We start from the raw sequence: 15,631 nt of genomic DNA on the forward strand, positions 1-15,631 counted from the left end.
TGTATGGACCCCAGCCTGCTGGCTGGAAACATGGGGGACTCTGGGGAGGAGGGTGGGCAGCTCTGCATGGGGTCACTGGGGCTGGCAATGTGGGGATCCCTTTCCCAGCTCAAGTACTCACCCATGCTTGACTTATCCAACAGCCTCCCGGAGCAGCATCCCGTGGGGCTGCCAGAGTGGGGGGAAGCTGCCTCGCAGGGTGGGTGATGGCTGGGAGCCGGAGGCTGGGGTGCTGGCAGGCCCTCGCCTGGGCCAAACCCCTTTGCTGGTGGGGGGGGGGGGGGGGGCTGCGTGGGGATCCCTAAAGGGGAGCAGGAAGGGGGCTCTCAGGGCCGTGGGAGAGGGCTGGAGAGGGAGCCCTTCCCAGGCCAGTGCTTGGTGCTGTCGGGGAGCGGGATCCTGCCGCTCCCTGCCATCACACGACACGGGGAATGCTCGGTGAGCCGAGCCCCGCAGCCCCTGAGGATTTCGGGCTTCATTTCTTTTCTTTTCTTGATTTAAAAAAAAAAAAAAAAAGGCGGGGTGGCGGCATGACTTATTGTGTTTAGTGTTTATGAGAAGAAAGCCCCAAACCCAGAGCGCTGGGACCTCACCAGAGTCTGACCGGGAAGGGCTGGCGGCAGGGCGGGTGGCGCAGGGTCTTGGGTGCAAACCTCACGGCTCCGTTTTGCGGGCGAAGCTGCGGGGGCGGGGGGGTGGGGGGGTCCCGGCCGCGGAGCCGGGAAATGGCCGCGACCCGCCGTCCGGGGGTCCCGCGGGGGGTGGCCTGGGGGCAGCCCCCCCCCCCCCCCGCCGTGCCCGCCCCGCCGTGCCCGCCCGGCACCGCACGGGTTAACCGCCGCTCCCCGCCCGCGCCGCCTCCTCTTTGGCCTCCCCAGATTGACACCTTCCGCGGCGGCCGGGCGGGCTGGCCAATGGGAAGGCAGCTCCGCGCGACCCACGTGGGGGCGGGCCGCTCCCGCGGCGCTCCTATTGGCTGGCGGCCGGGGCGATTGCCCGCACGGGCCAGGCCCCACGTGGAGCCGGCGCTGGCGCTCGTTCATTGATCGCGCTCCGCAGCGCGGCGGCCGCGGCGGGCGGGGCGGGGCCGGGGCGGGGCCGGGGCGGGGCCCGGGCGGGGCGGGGCGGGGCGGGGCGGGGGCGCCGGCCCGGTGCGGGTGCGGCTCGGCCCGGTGTGGCTCGGCTCGGTGCGGTGCGGCTCGGCCCGCCCCGCCGCAGGGGCGCCCGCCCGGGTCCGGGGCCAGCAGCGCGGTGAGTCCCCTCCCCTCCCCTCCCCTCCCCTCCCGTCCCGTCCCGTCCCGTCCAGTCCCGTCGGTCCGGTTCGGTTTCCGCCGCGCCGGTCCAGGCTCGCTTCGGGACTCCAGCCGCGGCGGGTCCGGACCCGCTCGGGTCCGGGGCAGCGGCGAGGCCGGTCCCTCCCCACGGCCGTACCTGCTGCGGGCGGCGGCGGGGCCATTGTCTGCGCGGCGCGGGGGGGGCCGGGGCCATGGGCCTGGGCCGTGCCCGCGGCGGGGCCAGGGATGGGCAGCCAGTGGGGGGGTCCTGCGGCGGGGGGGGTCTCTCAGCGCCCGGGAGGAGCCCCGGGGCTCCCCGGTCCCCTTGGGGGTGCGGAGCGGCTGGGCCGAGGCGTGCGGTGCGGGGGTCCCGCGTCTTGGCGGCCACGGGGGAGCTGCGGGCGGGGCCGATGCCCCGGGGCTCTGCCCTGCTCCGCTGTGGCTCCCGCAGGGCCCCGCGCCCCGGCCGGCAGTGGGCAACGAGTCGGCATCTCTCTCCCAGGGCCCGATCCAGAGTTCAGAAGCATCCCCAGGTCCCTGTCCCGAGCCCGCATCGGGGCCTGGAGCGCCAAGAGGGATCCTGGGCCTGACCGGTGCCAAAGATGTTCCCGCAGAACCGGCCCCCGGTGAGCCCGCAACTCGGCCTCGTCCCCTCTGGGCCACGGGCGCGCACGTGGTGCTGCGGCAGCTGTGCTCCCCTGGCCCTCGGCAGAGCCTGCGCCCCCAAACTGAGCTCTCCGCCTGCCTCACCCTGCGGCAGGCGGGAGGTTTCGGCCTTGGGCTGTAAAGTTGTGCCAACGCCGCGTAACACTCTCAGTAGTGTTGAAGCTCTTCCCAAACTGATGCTGATCCCTAGAGCTGCAGGGATTTGGGTTTTAAGACACGCTGGGAGCTGGATCACGGTCAGGGCATGACCGTGGGACCGGCGACGAGTGGGCGGGAAGCTCTGCTGTGTGGCATGTGGGCTAGGGTGGACCCCCAAGGCCAGGGCTGGGCGGGAGGGCCAGGGGGTTGCATGTTCTGCCCGCGCAGGCTGCAAGCTCTGTGCCACCCGTGGTTGTTAATCCTCTTCTGGCTCAGTGGCTGAACTGATGCTGAAAAGGTGGAAAGCGATTGCCCTTGGTGCCTGGCTGTAACCAGTTTTCTCTGCAGTAACTCTGCTGCCTCCTCCATGTGCCGCTCTCCCAGACCTGCCCATAGGTTCTTCCCTGAGCACGGGAAACCCCCAGGGGACTCATGAGGCTCGCTGGGCCAGCATCAGTGACCCTGAGGGTCCCCTCCTCTGCCTAGGCCCATCTCCAGGCACCCTCTGCTGCCTCAGGAGCTGCTGTCGCTGCCAGTGCCATCCCCAGCACCCCCCAGTCCCTCAAGCTGACTTACCCGGAGACCTTGGACCGCATCAAGGAGGAATTCCAGTTCCTGCAGAACCAATACCACAGGTGAGAGGCTGCCAGAGCTCGTCTGCCAGCAAGGTGCTGGGCGCTTAACTGGTGCTGGCAAGAGGCGGGCTCCCCCTTGGCACTGGGCATCGATGAGGGCTGGCAGGAAGCACCGTCCCATGCTGCTGCAGGCACTGGTCCATCTGGAGGACAGCTGTGCCAAGCAACACCTTGGTAGCTTGAAATCACACTGTTGGAGGGGGAAACTTGCCCTCTTCCTGCCAAAAGCCCCGGGATGAGGGTGCTGGCCTTCCAGGGCCCTGCTTCTGGGCTGAGCTGGACCTGTCACTTAGCAGACCTGGAATCCCTCTGGTCCCCCCTTCTACTGGGCCGGGTCACCTCCCCTTCCCCGCACGGTGCTCGGCAGAGCAAGGTTAAAAACGCAGCGCAGCTTTGCAGCTCGCTCCATTTGGGAAGCAGATGCTGGGGAGTGGGTTAAAACTCCGTGCAGATTGCTCCCTGACGCCTGGATCCCTCTGCTGTCCATCTCCTCTTTATCAGCCCCTTCCACCCTCTTTCAGGTGGTTTTCTTGGCTTGTGCTGGGAGATGGGATTGAATCTGAGAGCAGGAGGCTGAAGCACATGGTGTACTGGGAGGGCTCGTGCTCTGTCCAGTCTTGGAGATCTTGTCTGTGGGGGGAGCAGGGGGTCTCTCCCTCTCTCTTCCTCCCTCTCTCTTTCTTCTCTTTATTTTTACAGCTTGAAGTTAGAATGTGAAAAGCTGGCAACAGAAAAAACAGAAATCCAGCGTCATTATGTCATGGTTAGTGAGCTCCACCTGAAAGGAGGAGGGCAGTGGGGGGTGTCTCCTCTGAACCGTCAAAGGATATGCAGCCCTGAGATGCTTTGGCTTCCCCTTGTGTTTGGGTTGTGTGGCCAGGCCCTGAGATCTGGTTCCTGTGGCTGTGATTGTCTGGTTTTCCTCCAAAACGAGCCATGGTGTTTGAGCTGGGCTTGCTGCCACAGCTCATGGTGGCAAAGCTGCTCTGGTGCGGGTTGTCTCCTCTCCTGTGGGCAGCGAGCAGGACCATGTCTGTTCTGTGGCCTGCGGACATGTGCTGAAGAGACCTCTGCTCCCAGCGAGGAGCTGGGGACCGTATTATCCTCCTGGCCTGGCCACAGTGTGGATGCTTGTGGCCAGGCAAACCCCACACTCCAGCACCGGAGAGGACTTTCTGGTTGCGAGTCCCCCTGGGCTCCCCAGTCGTGCTGATGCTGCCTTCTCTCCGTTGCAGTACTACGAGATGTCCTACGGCCTCAACATCGAGATGCACAAACAGGTGAGTCTGGTGGGACAGGACCGTTGTCCCGGCTCTCCTGTCCCTGCCTTGCCATCCAGGCCCTCCGGTGTCGTCCCCTCCCGTGGAAAGCTCGGGAGGTCGCTCCCTGCCCTAGTCCAAGGAAGGCTGTGCTTGTGGGGGATGTGCTCCCTTCTCGGCGCTTTGGGAGCTCTGCTCTGCATCACAGCCTTGGCCTGTCTCCTCAGATCCCTGCGCACGTGTGTGCGCTCCGGTGTGAGCGGCCGTTTGCTCACTGGATTCAGGGAGCGTGTTCCCGTCTGGGTTGCGATATGCTTGTTGCAGTGGGGAGAGAGCAGTGGTGGAGGACTTTTGCTTGCACGGCTGCTCATGACCAGTGTGAGGGGCTGCTTGGGGACTGTTGTGGAGACGGCTCTCGCAGGTCAAGGGGTGCTGCCGCATCACGGCAGGGTGATGAGCTTTGGCTTGCTGCCTTTGCAACTGTCCAGTGCCAGTTGGCTCTAGGGACCAGGGCTGAGGAGCATCCTGAGGTGGGGAGGAGAAGGCCGGGGTGTGGGTGCCGGGTGGGCTCCCTGAGGGCTTGGGGCTGCACATCCCCCTTTCCCTGCCTCCCATCCCTCCCTCCCTTTCTACTGCTGCGCTGCGCTCCGGGTCACCAGCTGCTTTGAGACAGAAGGTTTCTTCTCATCTATTTTTAAAGAGGCTGTGGAGGAGCCTGGCGAGGCATGCTGCAGCCGCGGCCTCCTTCCTTCCCGCCTCGCCACTGCCTCTGCCAACTGTTGCGCAGGAGCCGGCTCGGGTGGGTGGCATGGGGGTGCCAGCCCCCAGCACAGCACAGGGCAAGGCTGACCACCACTCTCGGCGGCTTTGTGCCCGCTGCGTGGGTTTTTCTGCTGCTCTGTCGCTTCCCGTGGCGCACCCTGCCCTGTGCCACCATCCCCGCTGTGCAAAGCCTGCCAAGAAGGAAGCCTGAAGCTGCTCTTGCAAGTGGCGATGGTGAGGGTCCGCCCAGCCCGGTGCCCCCTCCCCAGAGGCCTGTGTGCTCCTCTCATCTGGCTGCCGGTTTTTCCCCGGCCCTCGCAGGCTCGTGTTTTCTGCCGGTCCCAGGTGCCGCTGGCCGCTCGCCAGCGAGCTGTCTGCACTTTTAACAAGGGCCCGTAAGTCTGCTCTGACAGCCAGCGGCCATTGTGTGAAAAATGGGAACTGCCTGCGCGAGAGCTGTGCGTTATCGCCGCTGCGGGGAGATTGGGTCGCTGTCTCTCCTCCCCTTCCCCCAAATCCAGCGGTGCTCATGGGCAGGGACAGGGGTCCTGAGAGCTCTCGGCTGCCCTGGGACCCCCGAGGAAGCGCTTGCCCCGTTGCCCCTGGCGAAGGAGGAATAGTGCCTTAGTGCGGTGCTGTCTCTGTCGCTGCTGCGCCCAGCCCAGCATCCCCCAGAGGCTCCCCGGGCGCCCGGCTCCCACGGTACTGGCGTTGGCAGTGCTGGCACCGGCAAGGGCCGGGGTATGGGGTGGTTTTGCCCTGGGTATTTTTGGAGGGAAATGGGGCTGGGGGGCTGGCTGTGGTGGTGCAGTTCTCCAGGCAGCCACAGGCTCGGCAGGGGAGGCTCAAGACAGGAACTAGCAGGAGACGTTAATTTTTTATTGTTGTTTTGTTTTTGGCATGGAAGGGGCCTATAGCTTTTTATAAAACCACCTCCCCGAATCTGCCTGGCCTTGGACTTGCTCACCGCGAGCCAGGGGGAGGTGACGGTGCTGGTGGCTGGGGGGGCTGCAAACAGCATGATCATTTTTCATGCTGAGAGCGTTAAAGTGCCAGTAAATTGCACATTAACGAGTGCGAGTGAATTGGAGGCAGCTCTCCCCAAGGAGCTGCTGCCCATCAGTGCATTAGGGAAGAGAATCCATCACTGCTGGCCCCGGGAGACAGCTAAATCCTTCCCAGAACTGCTGGCTGCCAAATCTCCTTGCTCCCCCTGCTTTCTTTCTTTTCTTTCTCTTTTTTTCCTCCCTCAGAAGGGGAAGCGAGGGCGGGTGCTGGATTGTTTCTGCGCTCTGTAGGTCTGGCAAAAACGGGTCGGTGGCAACTCCGGAGAGCGGCATGAAGTGTCCCTGGGTCTGTGTCCCCACACCGTCTGGGCAGCACTGTGGCCCCTCACCCTGGCATTGTGGTGCTTGCACCAGCCAGGCACAGGAGATGTGCCCAAGGTCCTGGCAGGGAGATTCGGGGGTCAGTTCCGTCCCTGGCTGTTGGGGCACTTCAGCCTCTGGTCTCCTCCTGGAGCTGACAAGAGGGTCCGCGTTTGACCCCCTCCTGTCAGCCTTGTGCTGGCTCTGTAACGCTTTCGTCCCCCCCGCCGGCGTGGGCAGGGAGCTCCTTGGAGCTTGGGACAGCACCTTACCTGGACCCCCTGTGCCCAGGTCATCCCCTGCCTCTCCAGGAGTGGAGGATGCCTGGGTTTAGGGAGAGCTGCTGCTCTCTGCCCCCTCCCCACTGCTGAGGAGGAGTGGGGTCCCCTGCTCTGCATGATGAGGAGCAGTGTGAGCATCTCCGCTGGTGCCTTGAGCTGTGTCTGCTCTCCTGGCTGTCACCCGCTGGTGCCTGGGGCAGGGGCCTGACCCTGCAGCCCCTGGGCGTTCCCCCCAGGGATGTGTCTGGGGCTGGGGATGGCTTAGTGTCTGTGCTCACCTCCCAGCCCGGGAGGTGCAGCGGGGGGCCAGCGGGGGCCCCTCCCTGGCTGTGGGGTGCAACGGGAGCATGGCACAGCACGCCGCCATCCTCCCTCCCCGCGCTGCTCCCGCGCTCGGCGCTCCTGATTGCCTGTGGCACTCAAGTGTTGCAGAAAAACAGCAGCTGTAAGGAGAGCACCTCTCCAGGGCTTCCTGCGGGCTGGGAGAGCGGCAATTAGCGGTCGTAGTGCTGGCAGGAGGCTGTGCAGAGGGCGGAGGGGAGCCTGCCGGGGCCCTGACCCGTGGGTCTGGGGGCTTGCTTGGGGGTGGCCCTCGGCACCATGGGCCATGGGGCTCCATGTTCCTGGCAGGGAGGAGGCGGGAGCCATCCTGGGGCTCTCAGGGTCGGGGTGGAGGATGCTGGGCTCATGTTTTTGGAGGGAGTGGAGTTAGGAAGCAGAGCTTTCCTGTTTCCCCCTGGGGTGTTTCTCCTCCTTGGTGCTGAGCAACCGCTCTTGGGGCCAAGTGCCAGCACCCTGTGGTTGCTTGGGTGTCGGTGGGGAGGGGGTGTCTTTCTGCCTGGGGAGTGTGGTGGGAGGGGTCTCCTGTGGCATCGGGGCCGCTCGGCACAGGGGCAGCTCCGTCCCTTGCCCTCACGGGCACTGCCTTTCTTCTTCTGCCAGACGGAGATCGCGAAGCGCCTCAACGTGATCTGTGCCCAGCTCATCCCATTCTTGTCTCAGGAGGTGGGTGAGCCCTCGGGTCCCAGCCAGGCATAGAGAGCTCCTCTGGGGCACAGGGAGTGTCCCTGCTCGGGGCTGGGCTGGGGTGGGGGCTGCCTTTGCCCCAACCCCTGAAGAAACAACACTGCTGCAGCCCTGCTCGCCGCAGGAGTCGGCGGGGGCATCGCCCGGTGCTGACGCGCTCTCCTCTCCCCGCAGCACCAGCAGCAGGTGGTCCAGGCCGTGGAGCGTGCGAAGCAGGTGACTATGACCGACCTGAACGCGGCGATTGGGGTACGTCAACCCTCTGCCCACCCCTTCCCGCCACCCCCCGGCCAGGGGTGCTGGGCTCCCACAGGCGCTGGCGTCTCCCTGGGCTGGAGACCCATCCTGCCCTAAGCGTGTGGGGGTCTGCTGCAGCCCACTACCCCCCATTGCTTTTTCCTGCCCATGGCTGAGTTGTGGGGGGGAAGGAGGGGGCAAGCCAGGCTGGTCTGGGGGGCTGCCGGCAGTAGTCGGGGTGGAGGAGATGCTGCTGCTGCAGCGGTGTCAAAGCAGGGTGTGGGGGTGATGGGTGGTGTGTGTCGCCGTGTCCTTGTGCCCTGTGGCCCGGGTGGAGGGGGGCTCGCCACCATCCCCACACCTCAGTTATTCCGTCAAGACTGCAGTGGTGTGCTGGTATGGATATGGGTAGGATCTCCCGTCTGTCCCAGTGGCTCCTGTTGCAGGGTGGGAGGAGGTGGCAGGAGGGACGTGGTGGCCCCCGCAGCTTCGCTGGGGGCACCCTGGGAGCGTGCCCTGCCCTTCCTCAACCAGCTCCCTGTCCCCTGGCTGAGGCAGGGCTGCCGGTGGGGAGGATCAGCCTCTTCCCTCCCTGGCAGCTGTCCTGACACGGCCCTTCGGCTCTGCTCTCTCCTCCTGCTCCTCTCCAGCACCAGCTCCAGACCCAGCACCTCTCACACCACGCTCCCCCCATCCCGCTGACCCCCCACCCCTCTGGGATGCAGCCCACCGGCCTCGCAGGCATCAGCAGTGCCTCGGGGCTGCTGGCGCTCTCGGGGGCACTGGGGGCCCAGGCCCAGCTCCTCGCCAAAGATGACCGAGGAGTCCACGACACCGAGCCCAGGGGTGAGCGTGGGGGGACAGGAGCCGGGGGGGGTCTGGTGTGACCCTCCTGTCAGCAGGCAAACCGGGGAATGGGTGGTGCTGGGCCCCAGGGCTGCCTCTGCTCCCCGTGCCCTTCCTGCTTGGGCACTTCCCTGGGGTGGGGGCTGGGGCTGGGTGGGGGGTGCCTTGTCTGTGCCTTGGGGCTCCTGACCGGGCTGGTGGAGCGGGGGGTTTGCCAGCCAGGAGGGGTTTGGGTAGGGAATGCCCCGCACTGAGCAGCAGTGCCTGGGAGGGTAATGGGGTGGGCTGGGGAGGGTGGTGTCATCCCTGGTGGGGGCCTGGGACCACCCTGCTGCTGTAGCACTGGCCTGGCCCTGCCACGAGCACCCCGGCACCTGCGGGAGGAGTGGGTGCCTTTCTGGGGGGGCTCTCGGCAGTGGCACAGCATGTCCCTCCTTCCCTCCTTCTCCTGCTGCTCCACGTTGCCACGGCGACAGAGCGAGACCCCGGCCCTGTAAGTGCCTTTTCCTTCTCTTGCACCGTTTCCCCCCGGCTGCGCAGGCTCTGGCCGGGACCCCGGGAGAGGGTGGCCATATGGGGGACAGGTCCTTGGGTCCCGCTCCCCAGCCGAGGCCCCACTGCTGGCGCAGCCATGTGGGTGGGTGCTCTCCCCGTGGGGACCCGTTCCCCCTCTCATGTGGGCAAACCATGCTGTCCCCCCGAGCAGCGTCCCCCTCCTTGCTCCTTTGGCAGGAGCTGAAGCCTGAACTAGTGGCATGGGGGGCTCCACTGGGACCCTCCAGGCCCTGGGAGCCAGCCACAGCCCTGTGTTGGTGCTGCCTGGCCAGGGAGCTGGGCACAGTGGCCCCTAACGCTGCGTCCCCCTGCCCCAGAGCTCCCTGGCGCTGCCCAATGGGGAGCGGGCACGAGCCATCTCCGAGTACCTGAGCAGCAGCAAGAAGAGGAAGGTGGAGGAGAAGGACTTCGTTACAGACTACGTGAGCCTGGGGAAGGGGGGCCGGGGGGCTCGGAGCATCCCCATCCCCTCTTGCCGGGCAATGAGCGGAGCTGCCTGTACCTCCGGCACTTTGCAGGCAGGAGTGAGGGCAGCCGCAGCCCCTTTGGCTCCAACTGTCCTCTGGGTTTCAGGGCAGTGACGCGGACAAAAGTGAAGACAACTTGGTGGTGGATGAGGTCAGTGTGCTGGGGACTGGGGTCGGTGCGCACTGCCTGTCCCTCTTCCTGAGTAGGGGGCTAACAGGCTGTTCCAGGTGGAGGTGGGAAGCACGGGGAGGTGGCGGTGGGACCCCTGAGACGTGCTCACTGGCCCTCGCTGATGGCAGCAGTGAGCCCCTGGATCCAGGCTCCCAGCCTGGCCCTCACTCAAGCTACCGGCTCACCATGGCCTGGGATGTCCCCGTGCTCCTGCCTGCTCTGCTGCCTGCTGATTTCCCTCTGCCCCCAGGACCCATCTTCCCCGCACAGCGTCCACTCGTACTCATCCCGGGAGAACGGGGTGGAGAAGGTCCCTCTGGGGAGGAAGGAGGCTGTACCGCTGAGCCCCACCTCCATGGCGTCCTCGAGCAGCACGTCCCCATCTCGGAGCAAGGATGTGCCCACGGTATGTGTGCTGCATGGGGCCGCTGGGGCACTTCACTTGGGGGTTGTGCTTGTGTCCCCGCTGCCTGGGCGCAGCTGGCAGAGCTGCTGGACATGGGTCCACCTGCCTCCAAACCCACAGGGTGAAGGCAATGCTGGGGGGACAGGGTGGGCTCCTGCTCCATCAGATCCCTTCTCATGTCCCATCCCACGGACCTTGCAGCACTGGCTGGGCTGGGCCAGGGGATGAGGAACAGTGACCAGCTCACTGGGGCGGACCTGAGGAGACCCCCCGGCAGGGCAGGAGCGTGGCTGTCAGATCTCCCCCCTCTGTTCCCTGGCAGGTGGAGAAGGCAGGGACGCCCAGCCTGAAGTCCAGCACTCCTACCTCCCAGGGCGACGCTGCAGCCCCAGGCTCCAGCAGTGCCCAGCAGTTTCGCCCCGCTGCTGCCAAGGCCCCCGTGGACCCCCTGGGTGAGCCTGGCCCTGCCGGGGCCTGGGTGGGCAGCTCTGGTCCCACCAGCCTCTGTGAGGGCGGACCGGGGCCCCATCCCTTCATGCTGCCTCTCCCCCGTAGCCCTGGGCCTGAGGAACCCGCTGGGAGTGCAGAGCCCGTACTCGGCGGCCTTCGGCATGGCCCACCCCACGGTTAACGGGGACATGTCCGGGACCGGTGCCTACGCCAGCCTCCACCTCATGTCCCCGCAGCTCAACGGGGCTGCGGCCGCTGTGGGAGCCGGCAGCTATGGGCGCTCCCCCCTGGTGCGTGAGCCTCTTCCGCATGGGGTCCTGGGACCGCTGGGCACGAGCTGCTCTCACCCACTGTCCCTTCCAGGTGGGCTACGACCCGCACCCCCACATGCGCGTCCCGGGGCTGGCGGCTAGCATGCAAGTGGGGACGTCAGGGAAACCGTAAGTGGGGCTGCACTGGGGGCTGTGCTAGGGGCGCGGGATGAGGTGTCCTGCTGGGCTTAAGCTGGGAGGCGCAGGCGGGCCAGGGCCAGCAGGAACGAGTAGCGCAGCCTCGGCGGGGGCACCCGTTTCTGAGCAGCGGCAGGCTGTGGCGTGCCTGGCCAGGCTTTGCTGGCTGCCGCTCTGCTCGTGGCTCCACGTCCAAACCAGGCTGCCTGTGTTGGGCGTGCTGGGTCCGATGCCGCGCCGGCCACTCTCTGAGTAGGATCCTCAGATGGTTCTCACTGATCTGTCCTCTTGCAGCGCCTACTCCTTCCACGTCAGCGCTGACGGGCAGATGCAGCCGGTGCCTTTCCCGCCCGACGCCCTCATCGGCTCCGGCATCCCCCGCCACGCGCGGCAGCTCCACACCCTGACCCACGGCGAGGTGGTCTGCGCCGTCACCATCAGCAACTCCACGCGACACGTCTACACCGGGGGCAAGGGCTGTGTGAAGGTGTGGGACGTGGGGCAGCCGGGCACCAAGACGGCCGTGGCTCAGCTGGACTGCCTGGTAAGGAGGGGTGCGCCGCCGCGCTGGCACAGCTTGTTTCCCTGTACTGCGCCACCACGCCGTGGTGAAGACTGGGTCTGGGGTCCCCACTGGGGATCTAAGGGGTGCAGGGAGCATCTGAAAGCGATGATGTGCACCAAAGAATCTCCATGTGTGTTTCAAAGTGGGGGCGGTGTGGGGCCGCTGGAGAGGGACGGTGGATCCATGTTACTGATGTGTTCCCCTGGGCTGCCCTGTCCGTTCTGAGTGTCCCAAGCTGTTGGGGGGGCTTTTACACCCCCCCACCCCCCCACCCCCCCACCTTGGCACTGCTTTGTCTGACAGCGCCTGCCCCTAAGACAAGCCTTTGCCAGTGTCACCCCCCCAGCCAGGTACTTCATACGGGCCAGACTTGCATGGGCTGAAGCATCATTTGGATTCAACTCTGTCCTTGTTTCGGCTTTTGCTTGTGTGAGTTTGGCTGGAGGGAGAGCTCCTATTTCGTTTAAAAATAAATGAAATGGCCTGTCAGACCACAGAAACTCACCAGAGCCAAGCTGGAAGCACAGCCATCACCTGAGAGTATTTTTAACCTGTATTCTTTTGAGTTTTTGGTTTTTTTTTAAATGGGCTGCTGGAATCGGCGTCCCTGTGCCTGCTTTGACCAGCCCAAACCCAAGTCCTCTCTCTACTTGCTGACCTGGAGGCCTGGGCAGCCTGACAAATATTATTCCTGGATGGTGCTGACCTTGAAGATACAGATACATAAACAAGGAAATGACTGAGTCATGATAATTTCAAGCTGCATCAGAATTTGGGAGCAGGGAAAAATGGTGTTTTAGAGGTTGGAGCCATGGGCTGTTGCAGCCTTGTTGGAGCTGTCTCCCTGGCTGCCCCTTGTCTCCTCCAGGACTGGCTGTGTATGTTGGGCAGCTGCTGGCAGGGACACCGTGGGGCGAGGGTGTCCCCGAGGCCTTTCGTAGTGCAGTAACAAACTGGGGGGCTGCTGTGGGGCGCAGCCAGGGTGACCGCTCTGGGCATGGGACTGGGTGGGCTGCACAGCTGCCCCAGCCCTGGTGTCCTGCGAGGGCGGCTGTGGGTCCGCCCTGCTGCTGCTGCTCCTGCCCTCAGGACGAGCTGCTGGCCCTGGGGTGACTCGTCAGTCTGGGATGGGTGTAGAAGGCCTGGAGGGGAAGGGGTAACGGGGTCCTCTCTCCTGCACCCCAGAACCGTGACAACTACATCCGCTCCTGCAAGCTGCTCCCCGACGGCCGGAGCCTGATCGTGGGCGGGGAGGCCAGCACCCTCTCCATCTGGGACCTGGCGGCCCCCACGCCCCGCATCAAGGCCGAGCTCACCTCCTCTGCCCCCGCCTGCTACGCCCTGGCCATCAGCCCCGATGCCAAAGTCTGCTTCTCCTGCTGCAGCGACGGCAACATCGTGGTGTGGGACCTGCAGAACCAGACCATGGTGAGGTGAGCCCGGGGCAGGCGGCTGGTGGCACAAGGCAGGAACATGGCTCCTGGGGAGCTGGCAGCCCTCATGGCTCTGCCCTTGCCCTCTCCGTCCCCTTCTTTCCCAGGCAGTTTCAAGGCCACACGGATGGTGCCAGCTGCATTGACATCTCTAACGATGGCACCAAGCTGTGGACGGGGGGGCTGGACAACACAGTGCGGTGCTGGGACCTGCGGGAAGGGCGTCAGCTGCAGCAGCATGACTTCAGCTCCCAGGTAGGGGCTGGGGTGGGCTGGGAGCACCGTGGGGCTGGCCGGGACCAGCCAGGCCGCTGTGTGACCCTCTCTCCCCCCAGATCTTCTCCCTGGGGTACTGCCCGACGGGGGAGTGGCTGGCGGTGGGCATGGAGAGCAGCAACGTGGAGATCCTGCATGTGACCAAACCGGACAAGTACCAGCTGCACCTCCACGAGAGCTGCGTCCTCTCCCTCAAATTCGCCTCCTGCGGTAGGCACGCCTCTCCCGGGTTCTGGAGGCTCATGGATGCAGTCCTCTGGCTGCGTGTCCTAGGGCGCATTACGCTGGGGGCAAGCAGAGAGGCACCCTGGGCCTGTATGGATGCCGCTGGTACCTCTCGGAGAAGGGGCAGCCGCCCCTCCTAGAGCGACACCCGCAGCTGCAGGCGCAGCGCTCTTGTCCCAGGCTCCGGGTTCGTTAGCGCAGCCCCTTGGCTAACAATGGGTGTCGGGGCCCTGCCTTCTGTTACACAACCCGGGCACAATTTGCTGCAGGAATCCAGCGGGTGGGCCTGGTTTGGTGACACAATGCTTTTGTCCCTCTTGTCCCTCCCACAGGGAAGTGGTTTGTGAGCACGGGGAAGGACAACCTGCTGAATGCCTGGCGGACGCCCTACGGAGCCAGCATCTTCCAGGTGTGGGGTGTGCGGAGCTGCTGGGGTCAGGGTCAGGTGCGGGGTGGTCTTCTGGGTGAGGTTGCCCAGACCTGGGACTGCCCCGTACAACCCGTTCCTAATGTAGCTTAGCAGTAATCAGCCCCATAAACATACTTGTCCCTGCAGCCTCCCTGGGCACACCCTGGGGCCCTGAGTCCCAAGGGGTGGGACCAGGACCTTGCTCTGGGGCTGCTTCTTGCGCTTACCCCCGCTGTCCCCCCTCCAGTCAAAGGAAACCTCCTCCGTCCTCAGCTGCGACGTCTCCACGGATGACCAGTTCATCGTGACTGGCTCAGGGGACAAGAAAGCGACGGTTTACGAGGTCATTTACTGAGAGCGAGAGAGGTGCCAACTGCGGGGAGGGCCCACGCCACATGGCCACGCGGCCATCCATGTGGACAGACGGGTGGACTCTACCTGTTCTGCTGCTGACTTCCCAAAGAATGTGCAGCCCCTGGCTGGGGCATCCACGCCGGAGGAGAGCAGCGAGGGGTGGAGGTGGCCCTGGGACCACGGTCACGCTGGGCTGGGAAGTGGCAGCTGCTGCTCACAGTGAATTTCCTGGGGACTTTCTCCTCCTTTCGTTCTTTATTTGTTGTTTTGTTTCTAAGTCTGGACTTGGGACGGGAGGGTCTGGCATTGTTAGTTTTTTGTTTTGTATGTTTTAAATTTTGCTTTATTTTTTTGGCGTTTGTTTTTCCTTTTTTAACTTTTTGGTGTGTTGGGTGTCCCTGGGTGGTGGGTTGGGTTTTTTTGGTTGTTTGTTTTTTTTTTTTTGGGGGGGGGGAGTGGGTGTGTGCGGGTGGGGGTGGGGAGAGGGTGGGTGTTTGTTTTGGGTTGTGTTTTTTTTTTTTTGTTAAGGCTCTGGGCCAGGCTTGGGAGGATGGGCTCAGTCCTCATCTCCCTCTCTGCCTCCTAGGGTGTATTTAATAATAAATAAAAAAAAACCAAACAAACAAAAAGCACAGCTGTGCCTTTTCCTGGGCAGCAGCCTTGGTGCTTGGTGCTGGTGGGCCGGAGCAGGTGTGAGGATGGGTGAGACTGGTAGCGTTGGTCCCTTTGGCCCCCCCCCCCAGTTCCCTGCTCGGGTCCCTTTCCTGCAGTGGGGTGGGTTTGCGGCCACCCTCCGCTGCAGGCAGGGTGGTGGGGGTCTGGCAGCAGGACCGTGCTGCCCCGCATTGGTCCTGCGTGCGGCGGAGGGCAAGCCAGGGCTGGGGCGCTGCTGCCCGCGGGGGGAAGGCGTGCGGCGGCTGCGGGGTGGTGCCGGCCACGGAGCAGCCTCTGCCTCTGCAGGGTGTTGGGGAGAGGCCAGCGCTGGAGGAAGCGGTTTTTCGAAGGAAATGAGATGTGAGCAGTCGGCGTTGGCTTATCGGTCTGGCTTCCCGCCAGCGCGGCTGTGGGGGAAGCAGGACTGTTGCCGAGAGCCTTGGCGCGCCGCCCGCCAGCGGTGGCCGCAGCAGGGGCTGGCAGGGAAGCGGGGTGCTACCGCCCGGGGCGCGGCGGCTACGATGTGCTCCTGCCCCGAGCCTGGCCCTGGGGCACTGCTCGCCCCATCCAGCCCGGGGCTGGGGCTGCCATCGCAGGCTGCCGCGGCAGGAGCAGCTCTGCCACAGCAGGAAAGGCCCCCCGCTGCCGCCGGCCAAGGGAGGGTGGTGGGGGGTCGCTCTGTGTGTGTGTGTGTGTCGCTCCTGGACCCCCACCTATGCTGCGGC

The 15,631-nt window shown here is 64.9% G+C and overlaps 1 protein-coding gene across 2 annotated transcripts; it reads left to right on the forward strand.

The window, feature by feature from the left end:
- The first annotated feature begins 1,122 nt into the window (after nt 1-1,122).
- Nucleotides 1,123-14,607, forward strand: LOC142049513 (transducin-like enhancer protein 1). Of its 2 annotated transcripts, none has more exons than XM_075077296.1 (21): nt 1,123-1,251; nt 1,777-1,900; nt 2,565-2,713; nt 3,413-3,476; nt 3,949-3,993; nt 7,325-7,387; nt 7,583-7,657; nt 8,296-8,491; nt 8,968-8,984; nt 9,364-9,468; nt 9,620-9,664; nt 9,936-10,091; nt 10,414-10,543; nt 10,647-10,831; nt 10,905-10,981; nt 11,285-11,534; nt 12,741-12,988; nt 13,096-13,243; nt 13,324-13,474; nt 13,822-13,898; nt 14,146-14,607. In XM_075077296.1, exons 2-21 carry the CDS (start codon nt 1,877-1,879, stop codon nt 14,251-14,253), a joined length of 2,313 nt encoding a protein of 770 aa, XP_074933397.1. In that variant the 5' UTR covers nt 1,123-1,251; nt 1,777-1,876; the 3' UTR covers nt 14,254-14,607. The 2 variants fall into 2 exon arrangements, with proteins under 2 accessions (XP_074933397.1, XP_074933398.1); XM_075077297.1 differs by having other exon boundaries at nt 7,583-7,624.
- Nucleotides 14,608-15,631: the final 1,024 nt, after the last annotated feature.

The sequence above is a fragment of the Phalacrocorax aristotelis genome, chromosome W, assembly GCF_949628215.1.
Source record: "Phalacrocorax aristotelis chromosome W, bGulAri2.1, whole genome shotgun sequence".
Classification (NCBI taxonomy): Eukaryota; Metazoa; Chordata; class Aves; order Suliformes; family Phalacrocoracidae; genus Phalacrocorax; species Phalacrocorax aristotelis.